Raw genomic sequence first — 17,409 nt, 5'->3', positions numbered from 1 at the left:
ACTTTGCTCAACTGTACTATTGTGAAGAACAATGCTTAAACTATTAGATTAAAGATTAGAAGTTATCCTGAGTGTGTTTGGTAATATTCTAGTTTTAGTAGTCCTACTGTCTCTTCTGACTTAATTCTAAATAGTGGTTACTTCCTACACTGTCTTGAATTACTGTATTATCCATATTTGTTTTTTACCATACCTTGTGCTGACCGTACCATGGTTTAATGCCATTACTTTATCTGATATTTACTTAGGAATAAAATGGTCCCAGTTCATCAGGCTTTTTAACTCCAGAATCCCCTGTAATAGATTTGTTTTAGCTAACTTTTTAAATATATTGTGCAACTCATTCTTAGAGAAAAAATACAACAGAATGGTCTTGTGTCCATCTGGTTTGAGCCCGAGTTACTCAGACCTACAAATGCATTCTTCTGTGCTTCATGCTTAAAGCTGCATCTCTGCTTTTCTCTGTGTAAATGCTCACACTGGGAAAGCCTGACAGTTTCATTTTTCTGTACTTCAAGGTTATGCTGAGTACTCTTCCCCCTCCCCCTCCCCTAGCAGAAGTGCCGCTACTTCCAAAACTTTATTACCTGATTGAGACAGAATTCTACGGCGCTTCCCCCTAAAGCCACCGGAAGCCCTAGCCTGGTTCTTTAAACATTCACTATGAACTCCCGCAAACTAGTGGTTTACAGATAGAGTTAGCTATTCTGTTACACTTAGATTTTTTCCTTACCTTGTTATTCACAGACTGGAAACAAAATGGGAAAAAAGAAAAAATGTGATCCTCTGTTTATTTTTTCCCTTACTTCAAACGTCTGAATAATGAAGTCTCCCTTTCTCTTCCCCCTCAGCCCTCCCTCTTCTCCCTCAGACCTCCCTTTCTCTCCCTCCACAGCCCCCCTCTTCTCCCTCAGCCCTCCCTTTCTCTTCCCCTCAGCCCTCCCTTTCTCTCCCTCCACAGCCCCCCCTCTTCCCCTCAGCCCTCCCTTTCTCTCCCTCCATAGCCCCCCCTCTTCTCCCTCAGCCCTCCCTTTCTCTCCCTCCACAGCCCCCCTCTTCTCCCTCAACCCTCCCTTTCTCTTCCCCTCAGCCCTCCCTTTCTCTCCCTCCACAGCCCCCCTCTTCCACCTCAGCCCTCCCTTCCTCTCCCTCCTCTACCCCTCCCCTATCCCCCGCAGCCCTCCCTTCCTCTCCCTCCCCTACCCCTCCCCTATCCCCCGCTGCCCTCCCTTCCTCTGCCTCCTCTACCCCTCCCCTATCCCCCGTAGACTTCCCTTTCTCTCCCTACACAGCCCCCCTCTTCCCCCTCAGCCCTCCCTTTCTCTTCCCCCTCAGCCCTCCCTTTCTCTACCCCTCAGCCCTCCCTTCTCTCCCTTCATAGCCCCCCTCTTCCCTCTCGGCCCTCCCTTCCTCTCCCTCCATAGCCCCTCCTCTTCCCCCTCAGCCCTCCCTTCCTCTCCCCGCATAGCCCCTCCTTCCTCTATGCCTCCTACCCCCTCCCCCTGACGTCCCCTCCACCCCCCTTCACAAGATTTATTTATTTATTTTTAAATTATTTTTATTTTTCTGACTTTGCAAATTGTTTTTTTTCCTTCTTTTTAGCCACCATGGGGGCTACCATGATACACATTTCCAGTATAGTTTTGATTAAGTTGCGGAGGAAGGTAATTGGATGTGAGAATCCCATTCATTTTTGGGATAATTATAAAGGTTATAAGGAAATGATATTTTCAAATATGATAGGTTTCAGAAATGTTTGCAATGTAAAATGGTTTAGCTGTTCATGTATCATTGGATGTGCTTTCTATTAGTGCATATATATAGACATTCACATGACAGACCCTTAAGAAAGATTTTCGCAAGTCGCGATGGTGAAGAGAAAAGTTGTAGAAGGTCCAGAGGAATTTTGACAAGTTTGAATGTGGTAATGTATCTGCTATCCTCTGTGCTCTATTTATATGAGGCCTTCTATTCTACCTTAAGCTTTTTGAGTTATAATGCTTTTTGTCTGTCTACACAATAACAACAAACAGTGTTATGCCCATATAATATTTATATCTTGTTTCTATTTCTCTGTACTGTATATGCTCTCAAACAGATCACATTTATTTACACACAACAATAGTTGAAGTCTCTACACAAACTGCTTATTTCTTTTTCATAATAATAAGTACCCTTTCCTGGATTAGGTATTTCACAAGAAGGGGTATTCCTTACAATTTACCCAATACTGTATTTCCCTAATTCTCTAAATTTTTCTGTTCATAATGCTTTTCTGTTTCTCAAGCAATGTATAAGAATTACTGGCAACAAATTTAAATACCACATGAGCAAGCTTCTCTATCTAATGTCATTCCAGATCAGTGTATCATCTGCTGTATACCTACTGGTCACTTGTGCCCATTGTGCAAGGTCCAGGCCTATACTAATTTTACAGATATGCAAATACCTGTGAAAAATAAAAGGTACCTGCTTGTCTGCGTGGATGCTTTCTAATCAAATTTAAAATAATAATAATAAATAGAAACTTATCCTTGCATTAAAGAGATTATTCCTATATTTGGCAATCCCTGCAAAATTACTACAGACAATGGTTTTCATTTTTGATGAGTTCCTAAAGTCTTTTTATTCCTGCACTGGGTATTTCACACCATACTGTTTGTATTTACAAACCTACTAGCAATGGCCTAGTTGAGCACTACAATGCACTTTTAAAAACTAAATTAATACAACTTATGGTAAATTGAATTCACTCTTGGCTCAATGCTCTGCTGCTTGCCTTGTTAGCTCTTCAAGCCACCCCATCTGCCTTTTTAAAGCTAATCCTGATAACAACTTGCCTGCCAATATTCTGTTTATTATCATTACTTTTTCTGTCTTCGATTTTCACAGGAAATCTCAGTCAGCAGAGGGGAGGGTAATGATAGCCCTTCCCCTGCCACCGGTTATCCAAAAGCTCTCACAGTTGGAGATTTGGTTCACCGGAAGTACTACATCCCTATTTACATAGGACCCTTCCAAATTAGTCAAGTTGCAAGACCACACATCCTGGGTCCCCATAAAAGACATCTGCATCTACAAGGCTCCTGATTCATTCCCTTTCAAGCCATCACCATCAGCTCAGCAGTTACCACTGGTTCTGCAGCCTCCGCCACCACTTCAAGTTGATGGACTACAAGAACATTTTCCAAGCATCTGACAACTACAGACGTTACCACCTTACCTGAAGGGAACATTTCCCATCAAAGAGAGCCTACTACTGCACATGCCATCTTTCCAGTGGAACCGTGTGATGCAAGTCCACCTACCCACAAGAGGACACTGTACTCCACCAACTGTATTGGGACTTGTTGTACTTATATTATTCCTAATTTTGGTTCCAGGACTAATCTGCTATACATTTGAAAAGACTCACAGTTTTTTTCAGTATACATAGTAATAATCACAAGAATCTACCCTAGGTATCCCAACAGTTGACTTACCTTGTTTTAATTGAAACCCTATATCTAATCATTACTTGCCTTTTTAATTCTATTTAATTTTATAATTCCTGACAATACCAATCATCATTTGTTTTGTTTGATAACTTTGAAATTTTTCAGGGATGTGGACAAATTAAAATTAACAGATTACACATCCAACAATCAGACCCTCTAACAGAGAACCTGTATATTTTTGGTATGCCACTTATAACATTGATTAAAGTGGGTGGCATCCTTGGTTTTTCATCCTCTATTGTCACTATCAAGAGGGGTACTTGATCAATTTAAAGCCAGAAATCATTTTTGTACTTACATTCCCAGTAATACTGACACTGATAGGTTCCATTATAAAGGCATTACAAAACCTTTTTGCCTTAGCAGACAAAATTAGCTACTAAATCAGGTGTTGATACTGTTGTCTGGTGCATTATTTCCTATGTTCAGAGGTTTGTCTTAAGCCTCCTTGTTACTACTCTCAGTACAAGACAAACTACATTTCCACCATAAATGTAGGACCACTGCTATTTATTTTACTTATTTTACTCTTATTGCCTGTAACGCAAGTATACCTCTTTTATTAAGGAAGATATTTATTCTGCTTATGCTGTTTAATCGAACTACCACACATTTATTTCTAGTTTGTTATATTTTGCTAATTTGTATGGACAGGTTTAGATTGTTTTCTCTCCATTTTTTAACTGTTGTACCTTTCATCACTATACCTCAAATAGTAACTAAGCAGACTGTTTTCTACTGTTGATGATTTCTTACTCAGCAAGTGAAAGTGAAGCAGATCAATTCATTTAACACATATTTGCTTCATATTCTGTATAAAGGAACAAGAAGATTATGTTCCTATGTATTTTCCAAAAACACTATAACTCAATAGTGCCTTCATATATGATCTAGATCCATTACACCTAGCAGTAAGATAATTACAAAACTATTATCCTGCCCATAATTATAAAACTACTGCAGGTTAAGCAGCAGGCCCTTCATATATAATGTAGGCCTATAACACCCATAGCTTAGCCTTTGCAATACTTGTAATGCTCCTGAATTTGCAGTAGTTACTCATTATTTGGCCAATATTAATCCTTTTTCAATACTAAAATGAAATATTTGTTCCCTATTAACACCAGTTTTAGCTATATTTACACATTCAAAGTTTGACTAATGATAAACTTTGATTGAAAGTTTTCTTTCCCCCGCCTTCCAACATCAGCTTTGTAATCATGATATATTAATCAATCACAATCATATGCACTTGACCTTATTGATTCCATTGTATGGTACCTAGACTTAATTGACTTCACATGTTTCCAAGTCTAGCTCCGCCCTAGAGGGGTGGGTGTAAGAAAGTTGGGCCCCTTAGGTTGGTTATGATAAAAGGGGAAACCTAATGCTGCATTTCATCCAGCATATAATTATGTATCCACATACTGACTCTTGCTATGGCCTTGTTCCTTATTGTGCCAGAGCACCCATGTCACCTCAATCCTATACATTCCCCCCCCCCCCCCCCACAGAACTCTATGAGCCCTCTGGAAAGGACGGCCACACCCACTAGTAGTCATGTGTGCCAGCCCCCTCTGAGGGGCCTGGCAAGAGGGGAATGAAGAGTTATGCTAGCCCTTGCTCTCAGTAAAATACAGGCCAATGGCTCATAATAAGAGCTAGGCTTCTTAAAATCAGAATCATCTCTGATACAAAAGAAATCAGAGATCACCTTTGACACAGTTACATTTCACTGTGGCAAGTGCTGAACTGGCAAGGGTGGGGGCAATCTACTCTATAAACAATCCTGAGATTGGCACCTGCAAGACGTCATAAGCAAGAGTTGCTATGGTTACGTAGAGATAGTGCTGGGTCAGCTGCACCCCAGGTGAGAACATCCAAAGGGGGGGCTACAGGAAGGTTTAGGAACATGTGAAGTCATTCTGATCAACTGATAAGGACTAGGAGCCCAGTTGAGACAGCTGGGGTCCATTGAAATGAATAGGGCCAAAATTGTATATAAGCAGCAGTTTGAGGAGTATTAGTTCAGACGAGACGAGACGAGAAGAAGAAGGAGATGAGAGGAGAAGACGAACAGAGAAGGGAGACTCCAGAAGGCTAGAGAGAGAGGACGTGCCATGATATGTGGTTCCATTATGTGAATGCTTAACCTACCTGTATTACCATTGGTAAGATTGTAATAAACTATCTTATTATATCTACTACATACTGGGTTCCTTTCTAATTACAAGAGTCCATACTGCTTGACGGTGTAAGCCTGTCATGAGCAGATTCAAAGTTGGGAAAGCTAGATATTTGAAGGACATATGTAACTTTGCCCAGAGAGAGATGAGACAGGCCACTGCTTCCGCTGCTGGATTAGCAAAGGCAGATTCAGAGAAAATAAACACCACCCAGAAATGCCAAAAGATCAGCCCGCAAATTCCTCAATCTGAATTTCCCCAGCTGCAAAGGACTTAAATATAAGCAGGCTTACGCTACTACCTTCTCGTACAGAAGTACACAGCTATGGAACGCACTACCCACAGCCTTGAAAACCATGGACAATCTAACCAACTTTCGCAAATCTTTGAAGACACATCTCTTCAACAAAGCTTACAAAAAGAACCCTTAATGACTCAACTCACCACCCAACCCACTCAAGGACTAAAATACACCTCTTACACCACCCTACCTAATCACCTACCTCTCTAATCCCTCATACATCTTCTGATTACTACCGATTGTATCTAAGATCCTGTCATGACTTTGTCATAACAACACTCTGTAAGCCACATTGAGCCTGCAAATAGGTGGGATAATGCAATAAATAATAATAATATTAAAGCCTGCAGTTTCGCAAATAGGGGGTCCTTTTTTTTAATATACCCCTGTAAATGTATAATTAGACACAATGCAGTTAAATATGTATTTACAGAGCCCTCTCATTTATCAACTTTTATTGCGACTAAAAGATCATTAGGAGGATAAATAAGCTTGTTTAAATAATTGCCAGCCTTAATTCTTAGGTACAATATTACCTTAAAGATATTTCTTTTATGTTTCCTAATTTTTGTCATTTAATCTTGGATCCAATTAATGTGGACTTGAATGTTTATGTGGTTTACAATGTTTTCATATTGTTTACAATGTTTTTTTTTTTTGGGGGGGGGGGTTCTTTATGGATTTAAATAACACTTTTCTGTACAAGTGTAAATTCTTGGTTTAAAGATGTAAATTTATATATAAATAAAAAACTTTAAAAAAATAACTCTAAAGTCACAATTTGCACATATTTCATGTAGGGGAAAATAGCTCCACAGTCCTTAAGAGATCTTACCTGGTTCCCACCACTTTTTGGATTCACAAAAACCAGTAGCGGTTTCATTAAGGGTGATACAATAGGCCTTATCACAAATGGCCGTCCTTTGTTTTCCTGGCAACAGAAGACAGAAAATAAATGAGCAAACACTGAGGAATTAATTAGCTATGAGAAGCAAGTGTACTGCTGATTTCTGAGGGCCCTTTTACTAAAAGGCATTAAGCCCTTAACATACGGTTGTAGCATGCGCAAATAGGCTACTTCAGAAACGTGTTAGAGTTTTACAGTATTTTGCCTGGTTGAACATGTTAATCTGTGTGTTAATGATCTTTTAAAAATATTTTGGGGAGGGAGCATGTCATGGGTGGAGAGTGGGTGTGGATGCATTAACCTGCTAGTGCATTATACTTATATGCTAGCTGGCTAATGTAGAGTAAACAAGGGAGCACTTAATGCCTCCTATTTAGGAGACAGTAAGTGTTCTCATGATAACTCTAGGCAGGAACTGTGCACTAATGAAAATATTAGGCCATGACCTGCAATAAGGCAATATTTTAAAATTTCCCCAATATACTGCATTAAATCTGGGCTTAGCATACAGTAAAATCCTGTATTATCATATAGTAAATGACGGCAGATAAAGACCTGTACGGCCCATCCAGTCTGCCCAACAAGATAAACTCATTTTACATGGTATGTGATACTTTATATATATACCAGAGTTTGATTTGTCCATGCCATTCTCAAGGCACAGACCGTAGAAGTCTGCCCAGCACTGCTCTTCTACTAAGTTCTGAAACTAACGTCAAAACCCCTTAAAATTTACACTCCAGCCCATCCATATCTATTCAGTTACGATCAGGGTGTAGACCATAGAAGTCTGCCCAGCACCGGTTTTGCTTCCCAATTACTGGCATCACCATCTAATCTCCGCTAAGATTCCGTGGATCCATTCCTTCTAAACAGGATTCCTTTGTGTTTAATCCATGTGTGTTTGAATTCCATTACTGTTTTCATCTCCATCCAGTGGCGTAGCCACAGGTGGGCTTGGGTGGGCCAGGGTCCACCCATTTATGGCTCAGGCCCACCCAACAGTAGCACATGTTTAGTGGTAACTGGTGGGAATCCCAAGCTCCACCAGCTGAAGATTTCCCCTGATGGTAACAAAAACGCTACTCTCCACGACACCGGCACCTGCGCATGCTCAGTTTTCAGTGCATGCCTGCTGCCAAGGTGGAATGAAGCGTTTTCCCACCAGCTGAGCTAATTTGGGGGGGGGGGGGGGTTGTGTGTGTGTGGGGGGGGGGGGGAGAACACTTGGTGCCCACCCAATTCTTGTCTAGGCCCACCCAAAATCTGTTGTCTGGCTACGCCCCTGTCTCCACCACCTCCCGCAGAAGGGCATTCCACATATCCACCACCCTCTCTATGAAAAAATGTTTCCTGATATTACTCCCGAGTCTTCCCCCCTTCAATCTCAATTCATGTCCTCTAGTTCTACTGCCTTCCCATCTCCGAAAAAGGCTTGTTTGTGGATTAACACCTTTGATATATTTGAACCTCTGTATTATGTCACCCCTGTTTCTCCTTTCTTTCTTCCAAGGTATACGTGCTCAGGTCATCAAGTCTGTCCTCATACAGTTTGCAACATCATGTGCTAAGCCCAGATTCTAGTGCATTTTAGTAGGAGGGCCCCTAAAAGATAAAGGGAAATTTCTTCCTCTAGATTCATCTGTAAACATTGAGATGTTGCCAACACAAACCATCAAAGGATGAACCTGATGAACTCTCTAGAAGTATTTTTATTAGCAGTCACTTAGATAAGAATGGCAAGTAGGCATAAGGAGAGAGATCACAGCAGCCATTTTCATTCAGTGACCACAAGGGGCAGGAGCGAGGAGCCTGCACTCCTGTCCCCAACAACCACCACAGACCTCCAGGTAGGCCCAGGCAGAGGGCCTACCTGAACGCCTGGGGCAGGGTGTTTTCATGCCTCTTGCTGGGGGGAGGGTCATTGGGTGGGGGGGCTCAGGAGCTTTTTAAAAATATGTCCTAAATTTGGCTGCTTAGCTATGCAGGTGTCGGCATTGAATATTACTGCCACCCGCATAACTCTGGGCTCCTCCCTAATGCTACTACCCATACTGCCCCCAACGTGCCCCTTTTTTGGCAGCAGTCAGAGGTGATATTCAGTAGCACTGCCTGTTTTAGTGCCGCTGAATATCAGGGAGTAGGCAGCGATAAGCAATTTAAGTGGACAGGAGCCTCTCCTACCCACTTAAATCGTTTTGAATATTGGCCCCTTAGTACCTGAGGTGGTACAACACCAAAGGCCCTGTTTACTAAGCCGTGCTGTAGGCATGCAAACCTTTTAGCATGTGCTAAAAATTAGCGCACACTAACACTAGAGACACCCATAGTGGGTGTCATTACCACGCACTAATTTTTAATGCACGCTAAAATGTTAGCGTGCCTACAGCGTGGCTTAGTAAACAGGGCTCCAAATGGAAGTCCTTAAATACAAGAAGGAGAACCTCAAGTTTGTCTTGCTTCTAGAAAATGCACCTTCATATACGGCAGCAGACAAAATAGTGAGCAGGTGTGGAATAAATAAGGTGTTTTTTCTTCCAGCACATACAATATTCCTCATACAGCCCTTAGACCAAGGCATCACTGTGACAACGAAGAGTTGTACTGTCACGTTTCTTAACAACATCTTGGTTGTGGTGGACAATTACATGGAAGCTGGGGAAGGAAAGTGCCCGAAAGACACCCGAGAACCTGTGTTTACAATATAAAACCAGCTATCTTCAACTGGGCTAAAGCATGTAAAGAAGTTAAGACTTCTACCCTCAAGAAGTGTTGGGGAAAATGCTGCATGACATTGATCTTGAATTTAAATGTTTTGAGAGCACTGACGTCTGTCAGACATTCACAGAAGCAGGGGAAAAGGAGATAACTGAGCAGGCAGAGACCTCATGGTTGAACAAAGATGAAGGCAACTGAGGCTGTGATGCCCTAACAGGAGGGAGATGACCAAGAAGATGAGGAGGCAGCTGTAGCTTTCAGACATAGATTTTTGAAGGTGTGAGAATATGTGGACATGATCCTAGAATATGTAGGCTATTGAAGAGTTATGCTAGCCCTTGCTCTCAGTAAAATACAGGCCAATGGCTCATAATAAGAGCTAGGCTTCTTAAAATCAAAATAATCTCTGATACAAAAGAGAGCTAGCTTGTAAAAATCAGAGATCACCTTTGACACAGTTACATTTCACTGTAGCAAGTGCTGAGCTGGCAAGGGAGGGGGGCATTTGCTCTGGGACTGGCACCTGCAAGACGTCATGAGCAAGAGTTGCTATGGTTATGTAGAGATAGTACTGGGTCAGCTGCACCCCGGGTGAGAACATCCAAAGGAGGGGGCTAGGGGAAAGTTTGGGGAACATGCAAAGTCATCTCACAAGATGCGCTCTGAACTTATCTTGTTTATAGTTAGAGCTTGAGAATATGTGAAGTCATTTTGATCAACTGATAAGGTCCAAGAACCCTGGTGACAAAGCTGGGGTCCATTGGAATGAATGGGGTTGGAATAGTATAAAAATGGGAGTCAGAAGGGTATTAGAACACAAGGAAGGCTACAAGAGAAGGTGGGTGATAGACGTGTCCTGAATTGCTGCTCAACTATATGAGTGACTGAACTGCTTGTACTACATTTGGTGAGATTGTAATAAACTATCTTATCTATTGAATAATGGGTTCCTTTCTAATTACAGACCTAGGTACAGCTTAGTCTGTGCAGAACTGTCATGAGCAGATACCAGGTTGGGGTGATTAAGGATCTAGAGGGGATTTGCAATTCTGTCCAGGATAGCAAAAAGCCCCTGGCTTCCGCTGCCCAAACGGGTGAGGCAGATCTAATCATTACACTATTCGAATGATTTGGAGGCAAAACATTCTACACATCGCTATGTGATCTGCAAGAATTAATCATTAAGGGGCCCTTTTACTAAGCTGCATTAGGCACTAACACGTCTAACAAAACTTAAATGGTGCACAGTGAGACATGCTCAGGTTTTCTGTGGTAACTGCCAAATGTGTGAGTACTAACTGCATGCTACAATTGTTTTGAGGGGGCATCAGAGGCAAAGAGTAGGTGTTCCAGTTAATATATCTACACTAGTACGCACTAACCAGATAGCATCTGAGCCTTTCCCATCTACAAAATGAGTGATGATAAGTGTTCATATGATAATTTTTTTTTAAATGGCCATGCACTGAGGTTTTTTTAAAACTATGGATGAATAAATCTTCTAGACATTATTTTGAGTCTCCTAACGTTTACTTACAGTCTTGAACATTTGCATTTTTAGTGACTTCTACCCCTGGTTTGTTTGTCTCTTGATTTCTTGTGGAATATTTTTATTTTCCTTTTTTTTTTTTGGAACATTAACACATGGCCATTAATAGAAAATTGATCACTTTATGGCTGCGGTAAAAATGGCCTTAGTGTGCAGGAAAAACACGCATAAGGGAATATAAGGCCACATTTTACTGCAACTTTGAAAAAGGCCCATAAGAGACAGTATTTCCTGATGCACCAGCTAAGTTTAGATGTCTTTTCTAAGCCTACAGCCTCATCACTTTTGCCTTCCAAAGAAAGACAAAATGAGGAGGAGGCATGTTGTATAACTTTTCAAATTTTAATAGAAGTCCTTTTTAATTTCACTTGTTTCTTGGAACAGGTCTTACATTATGCACTGTATACAGTAGTATAGTATTTTTGAATTTGCTGATTGTGTACTGTTTATCATTAGTTAAAATTTGTCAAAAGTGTGCACTACTTTTGAATTTGCTGACTGTACACTGTACTATATTTACATGATTTAAATTTTGGCAAAATCAACCATCCCCTGTGGGTTTCAGTGGACTGCAGGAAAATACTGGCTTTTCAGAGCAAAGGACACTGACTTCTCCCAAATAAGCCATTGCTCCAAGGATATACTGTAGTGTAGATCATTGCTGAATACTATTACATAATAGTAAGGGTTATTAAGAAGATAATAAGCCCATGCTATAAATGAGATGAATATTTAACCCCAGAGAGCAGGAAGTAAACTACAAGCTGTGAGCTGGTTCTGGTATTAACAATCCACTCTAATTATAGGAGTTCTCGAAAGACACTGGGGCCCTTTTTACTAAAGCTTAGTGCACACTTATAGAATTATCACCCACTAAATGATATGAAACCCCAAAGCATAAAGGGGCCTGGCAGGAAATGCCTAGTCACCCACCTGGGGTTACCCAGTTGCCACTTAGAGGATCTATCCCCAGCACAGCTCAGGTCAGCTTGCACCTGACGCTTGTGCTCTACACTAGCACCCTCTTCCCGCTGACTGGGTCCTAACTGCCTATGGCGAGTCTCCCACTCTCTATCCTCAATGATTTCTAGGTTACTGGAGCAACACTCCCAGTGGTCCCACATTTCCCAGAAAGCACTCACAGATCCAACACACAAACCACCAGGAACAACAACTAATTTGTTTATTGTCTTAAAAATTGAACAATGAACAAAAAATGAGCAATCAGCAAACAAAAACAGGTAACTGTGATATGGACTAACTAACTAATAACACTAACTAAACATTTGTTTACTTGCTAGAAAGTACCTGGGGACATCAGGAGATATAGGTGCTCACCAGTTATCAATTATAACTGTTTTATAGGGCTTCAGCAAAGAGCTTTCTCTCTCTGTTCTCCCGGGCTGAAACTGGGGCAAAGGCCAGCACAATCCAAATGAAATGAGCTCCAGAACAAGTTTCAAAAATAGCTGGTCACATCACTATAGGCATTTCCTTTATCTGTGTGCTAACTAAAAGATGGAACGTTCATTCCTCTGTAACAGTTTTAAACATAAACATGCACCATCTGCTGGCCAAACTAGAGAAATACACTTCAAGAAATATTCAATACAATTTACAGGCTTAAAAACGCGCTGTTCTATCACAGAGCCCTTTTACAATGGGGTGGTAAGGGTAGCGCTGGCTTGGTGCACAGCAATTAGGCCCTACCACTACTACTACTACTACTACTACTAAACATTTCTAAAGCGCTACTAGGGTTACGCAGCGCTGTACAATTTAACATAAAAGGACAAGCCCTGCTCAAAGAGCTTACAATCTAAAGGACAAGTGTTAGTTCTGATTCCTACTGCACACCAATTCCCGTGCTAGAAAATATATTTTTTTAATTTCCTAGTCCTGGGGGTGTGCCCGGTTACCACTGAGCTACCACCGGAGTCCCTATTACCTCTAAAATAGGAGGTGGTAAAGGCTCCTCCAGGAAATGGCCGCGTAGCAAATGTTTAACTTACTGGACGGCCATTTTCTTCCTTAAAAGAAAAAAAGCCTTTTACCAGTGGCAGTAAAACGAGGATTTGGAGCATGGCAAACCTGCATATCGACTCCACTGCAGGGCCCCTTTTACTGCTGTTTAGTTACAGGACCCCAAAATGAGTTTCTTAGCATTTAGTGTGCGCTAAGCTTTAGTAAAAGGGCCCCACAGTTAATTCCTTGAAGCTTAATAGCACACTTGCAGGGAAATTTAAGCAAACATGTTCTTCTTAATGAAGTAACTTGACAACCTAATGCAAGAAGCTTTACTTCTGCTTTGTGTAGCCTAGTTAACCTCAAGGACCAGCCATATCTTACAATCACAGAACTCTAGATCTTTATTTTTAAAGAAAAGTTTCAGGACTGACTGACAGACAAGAGACAGGACTGAAAGCTGCAGAGCAGCCACTACGCAAGAGACACAGACAAACAGAAACTAGACAAGGAATACAGACCAGAAACAAGACTAGGGAAGTAAGCAAATAAACCTTAGCTAAACTACCCACAGATAACTAGAAACAGACAAGGAACCAGTGCTTTTTTTGTTCCGGTACGCGTCGGTACGGCGTACTGGCACCTTTTTTCCGAGGCTCCCCAGCTGCTTCTTTTTGTTCCTGCCGCCCGTCGAGTTCCAGAGCCCCAGCCCCGCCTGCCCGGCCCACCCTTTGCTTCCCAACAGCCCTGCATTGCGTTCAACACCCAGCCCCCCGCGACACGTGTCAATCTTTTATTATTTTTTTACATGCAGTCGAAACGCCGGCGTTCGTAAGAGGACCAGGCTTACCTCCTCCTGCCTTCCTGCTTCGTTCCCTCACTGTCCGGCCCTCGCGGGAACAGGAAACTACATCACAGGAAGGCGGGACACAGGGAACGAAGCAGGGAAGGCAGGAGGAGGCGAGCCTGGTCCTCTTACGAACGCCAGCATTTCGACTGCACGTAAAAAAATAAGAAAAGATTGAAACGCGTCGTGGGGGTGGGGGGAGCTGGGTGTCGAACGGAATGCAGGGCTGTCGGGAAGCAAAGGGCGGACCGGGCAGGTGGGGCTGGGGCACTGGAACTCGACGAGGGTTGGGAGAGGGTCTGATGTAGGGGCTGGTCTGGTTGAATGGCAGACTGGGGATGGGAGAACAGGGCACATGCTGGGCGCTAGGGGTTGAGGAGAGAGAAGGGTCTTTTGCTGGGGCTGGGAGAAGGGGGCTGATTTAGGGAGAAGAGTCTGACTCTGGAGCTGGGAGAAAAAGGGACCAAAGACAGACTGAGGTTTGGGGCTGATCTGTGGAGAAGAGTCTGATGCTGGGGCTGGGAGAAGGAGGCTGAGGGCTGACACATGGACTAGGGAGAGAGGAGACATGTTGGTCATGGATGGGAGGGTAGGGCAGGGGAGAGAGGAGAATCACTGGCTATGGATGGGAGGGCAGAGGAGAGAGGAGACATGCTGGACATGGATGGGAGGGCAGGGCAGAGGAGAGGGGAGACTCGCTGGACATGGATGGGAGGGCAGGGGAGAGAGGAGAATTGCTGGACATGGATGGCAGGGGAGGGCAGGGAAGAGAGAATTGCTGGACATGGATGGGAGGGTAGGGCAGGGGAGAGAGGAGACATGCTGGACATGGATGGGAGGGGAGAACAGGGAAGAGAGAATTGCAGGACATGGATGGGAGGGGGAGGGCAGGGGAGAGAGGAGACTCGCTGGACATGGATGGCAGGGGAGGACGGGGCAGAGGAGAATCACTGGACATAAATGAGAGGGGAGGGCAGGGAGCAGAGGAGACATACTGGATGTGGATGGGAGGGGAGGTCAGTGAAGAGAGATTCGCTGGACATGGATGGAATGGGAGGGCAGGGGAGAGAGGAGAATCGTTGGACATGGATGAGAGGGGAGGGAAGGGGAGAGAAGAGAATCGCCGGACATGGATGACAGGGGAGGGCAGGGGATAGAGGATGGACACATGCTGGACATAGATGGAGGGGAGGGAAGACAGGAAGGAGATGCACATGGATGAGAGGGGAGGGCAAGGGAGAGAGGAAAATTCTGGAAATGGATGGAGAGGAGAGCAGGAGATAGAGGAGAATTGCTGGACATGGATGGATGGAGGGGTTGGTGGGGTGAGAGGAGAAATGCTGGATTTGGATAGAAGAGAGGGGAGAGAGAATTATTGCTTTATCTGGATAGAGGGGAGGGAAGAGAGAGGAGAAATGCTGGACATGGATGGAGGGAAGGAGAGAGGAGAAGTGCTGGACATGGATGGGGGGAGGAGAGAGGAGAAGTGCTGGACATGGATGGAGGGGAGGAAAGAAAAAAGAAGAAGATGCACATGGATGGAGATGAGGGAAAGGGAAGAGAGGAGAAAAACTGCACATGGATGGAGAAAATAGGCAAAAGCTGGATCCAAGTTATACCTCCTCCAGTCAATTCATGGAGGAGCACCCAGCTTTTACTTATGGATGTATGGCAAGAAATGAAGAAGAAAGGAGGAAAGTAAAGAAATAAATGGAAAGGAAGCCCTGGAAATTGAGTTAAGAGAACAGATAGAGAGCAGCAGAATCAGAGACTGGGACCAATATGGATAGAAAAACAAAGTCACCAGACAACAAAGGTAGAAAAAAATCATTTTATTTTCATTTTAGTGTTTGGAATATGTCCAATTTGAGAATTTACACCTGCTGTCTTATTTTGCACTGGGTATACTGGAGCTGTAACAGCTTACAGAAATTATTTATAATGAAAAAAAATCACATTATTTTTTTTTCCTATATTAGTATAATATTTTCAATGATGTCTGTTTATATGCGCCATGGCTGGTATAAGGGGTGTGGCAAATGTGGGTGTGGCTATCATAGGGGTGGAGCCAAATGTGGTGACCCCCCGCCCATAATGAGTACTGGCACCTTTTTTTCTACAAAAAAAGCACTGCAAGGAACTAAACAAGAAACCAGTCTAGGCAGAAGTGCAACAAAGCACCAACAAACCAGGGACCTTAGACAATGCAAAGGCAAATTCAGAAGGTTTCCAGGTGGTAATAAACCCATCAGCAGCTGAAACTCAAGCTGCAGCAATCATGAGGCAGCTATGGGTGAGGCTAGCTGCCAAACTTCAAACCAAGTCTGGAGGGCTGGAATATCTGGACCAGACCAGACCAGACCGGACCGGACCAGAAAGAAAGTCTGGAAAGTCTATGGCAGCCACCGGTTCTGGCCACCAGAGGGCAAGAGGAACACAAACCAAGACACAGGCAGAAAGCATACTGAAGCACAGAGAGGCTTAACACACACAGGTGCAGTATAGTGGAGTAATCAGAGCCATGCTGGAAGCAGCCAGCACACAGAGACAGAGACAGAACTAACTCAGGAAGAACAGACAGAAGCCAGCAGAGAAGCAGACCGCCGGAAATAAGGTGAGTCTGAGAAGGGTCACAACCACAATCGTGACAGTACCTCCCCCTCAAGGCTCCCGTGTCCCCACGGGATCTTTCAGGTTTCCCATGGGTAACAATGGTGACACCTACAGAGGAGCTTCAAAACAGGACCATGATTAGCTAGACTGGAACTTGGACTGGCATCCGCATCTGGGCCGGGCCTGGAACTCGGCTTGGACTCAGCATCTTGGCTGGAGTTGGAACTCAGCTTAGACTCAGCATCTTGGCTGGAACTGGAACTCAGACCGGACTCGGCATCTGGGCTGGAACTGCCACTCGGACCGGACTCAGCAGCTTGGCTGGAGCTGGAACTCGGCTGGGACTCAGTATCTTGGCTGGAGCTGGAACTCGGCTGGGACTCAGCATCTTGGCTGAAACTGGAACTCAGAGTAGGCTCCCCAGTATCTCTCCACACTTGTCCTTCCCTACACCCCTTCCCGTGCACTCCGCTCCATGGATAAATCCTTCTTATCTGTTCCCTTCTCCACTACTGCCAACTCCAGACTTCGCGCCTTCTGTCTCGCTGCACCCTACGCCTGGAATAAACTTCCTGAGCCCCTATGTCTTGCCCCATCCTTGGCCACCTTTAAATCTAGACTGAAAGCCCACCTCTTTAACATTGCTTTTGACTCGTAACCACTTGCCTCCACCTACCCTCCTCTCTTCCTTCCCGTTCATATTAATTGATTTGATTTGCTTACTTTATTTATTTTTTGTCTATTAGATTGTAAGCTCTTTGAGCAGGGACTGTCTTTCTTCTATGTTTGTGCAGCGCTGCGTATGCCTTGTAGCGCTATAGAAATG

At 43.5% G+C, this 17,409-nt stretch overlaps 1 protein-coding gene across 1 annotated transcript in view; it reads right to left on the bottom strand.

Moving 5' to 3' along the window:
- DGKI (diacylglycerol kinase iota) overlaps nt 1-17,409 on the bottom strand; it is a 1,705,262-nt gene that overhangs the window by 1,116,191 nt on the left and 571,662 nt on the right. Inside the window, 1 exon segment of the mRNA XM_030215620.1 lies at nt 6,820-6,915. Within this exon segment, the coding sequence (XP_030071480.1) occupies nt 6,820-6,915 (96 nt within the window).

This window comes from Microcaecilia unicolor, chromosome 10 (assembly GCF_901765095.1).
Source record: "Microcaecilia unicolor chromosome 10, aMicUni1.1, whole genome shotgun sequence".
In the NCBI taxonomy this organism is placed as follows: Eukaryota; Metazoa; Chordata; class Amphibia; order Gymnophiona; family Siphonopidae; genus Microcaecilia; species Microcaecilia unicolor.
The sequence above is the reverse complement of the archived record's forward strand: the minus strand, read 5'-3'. Positions and strand labels throughout refer to the sequence as shown.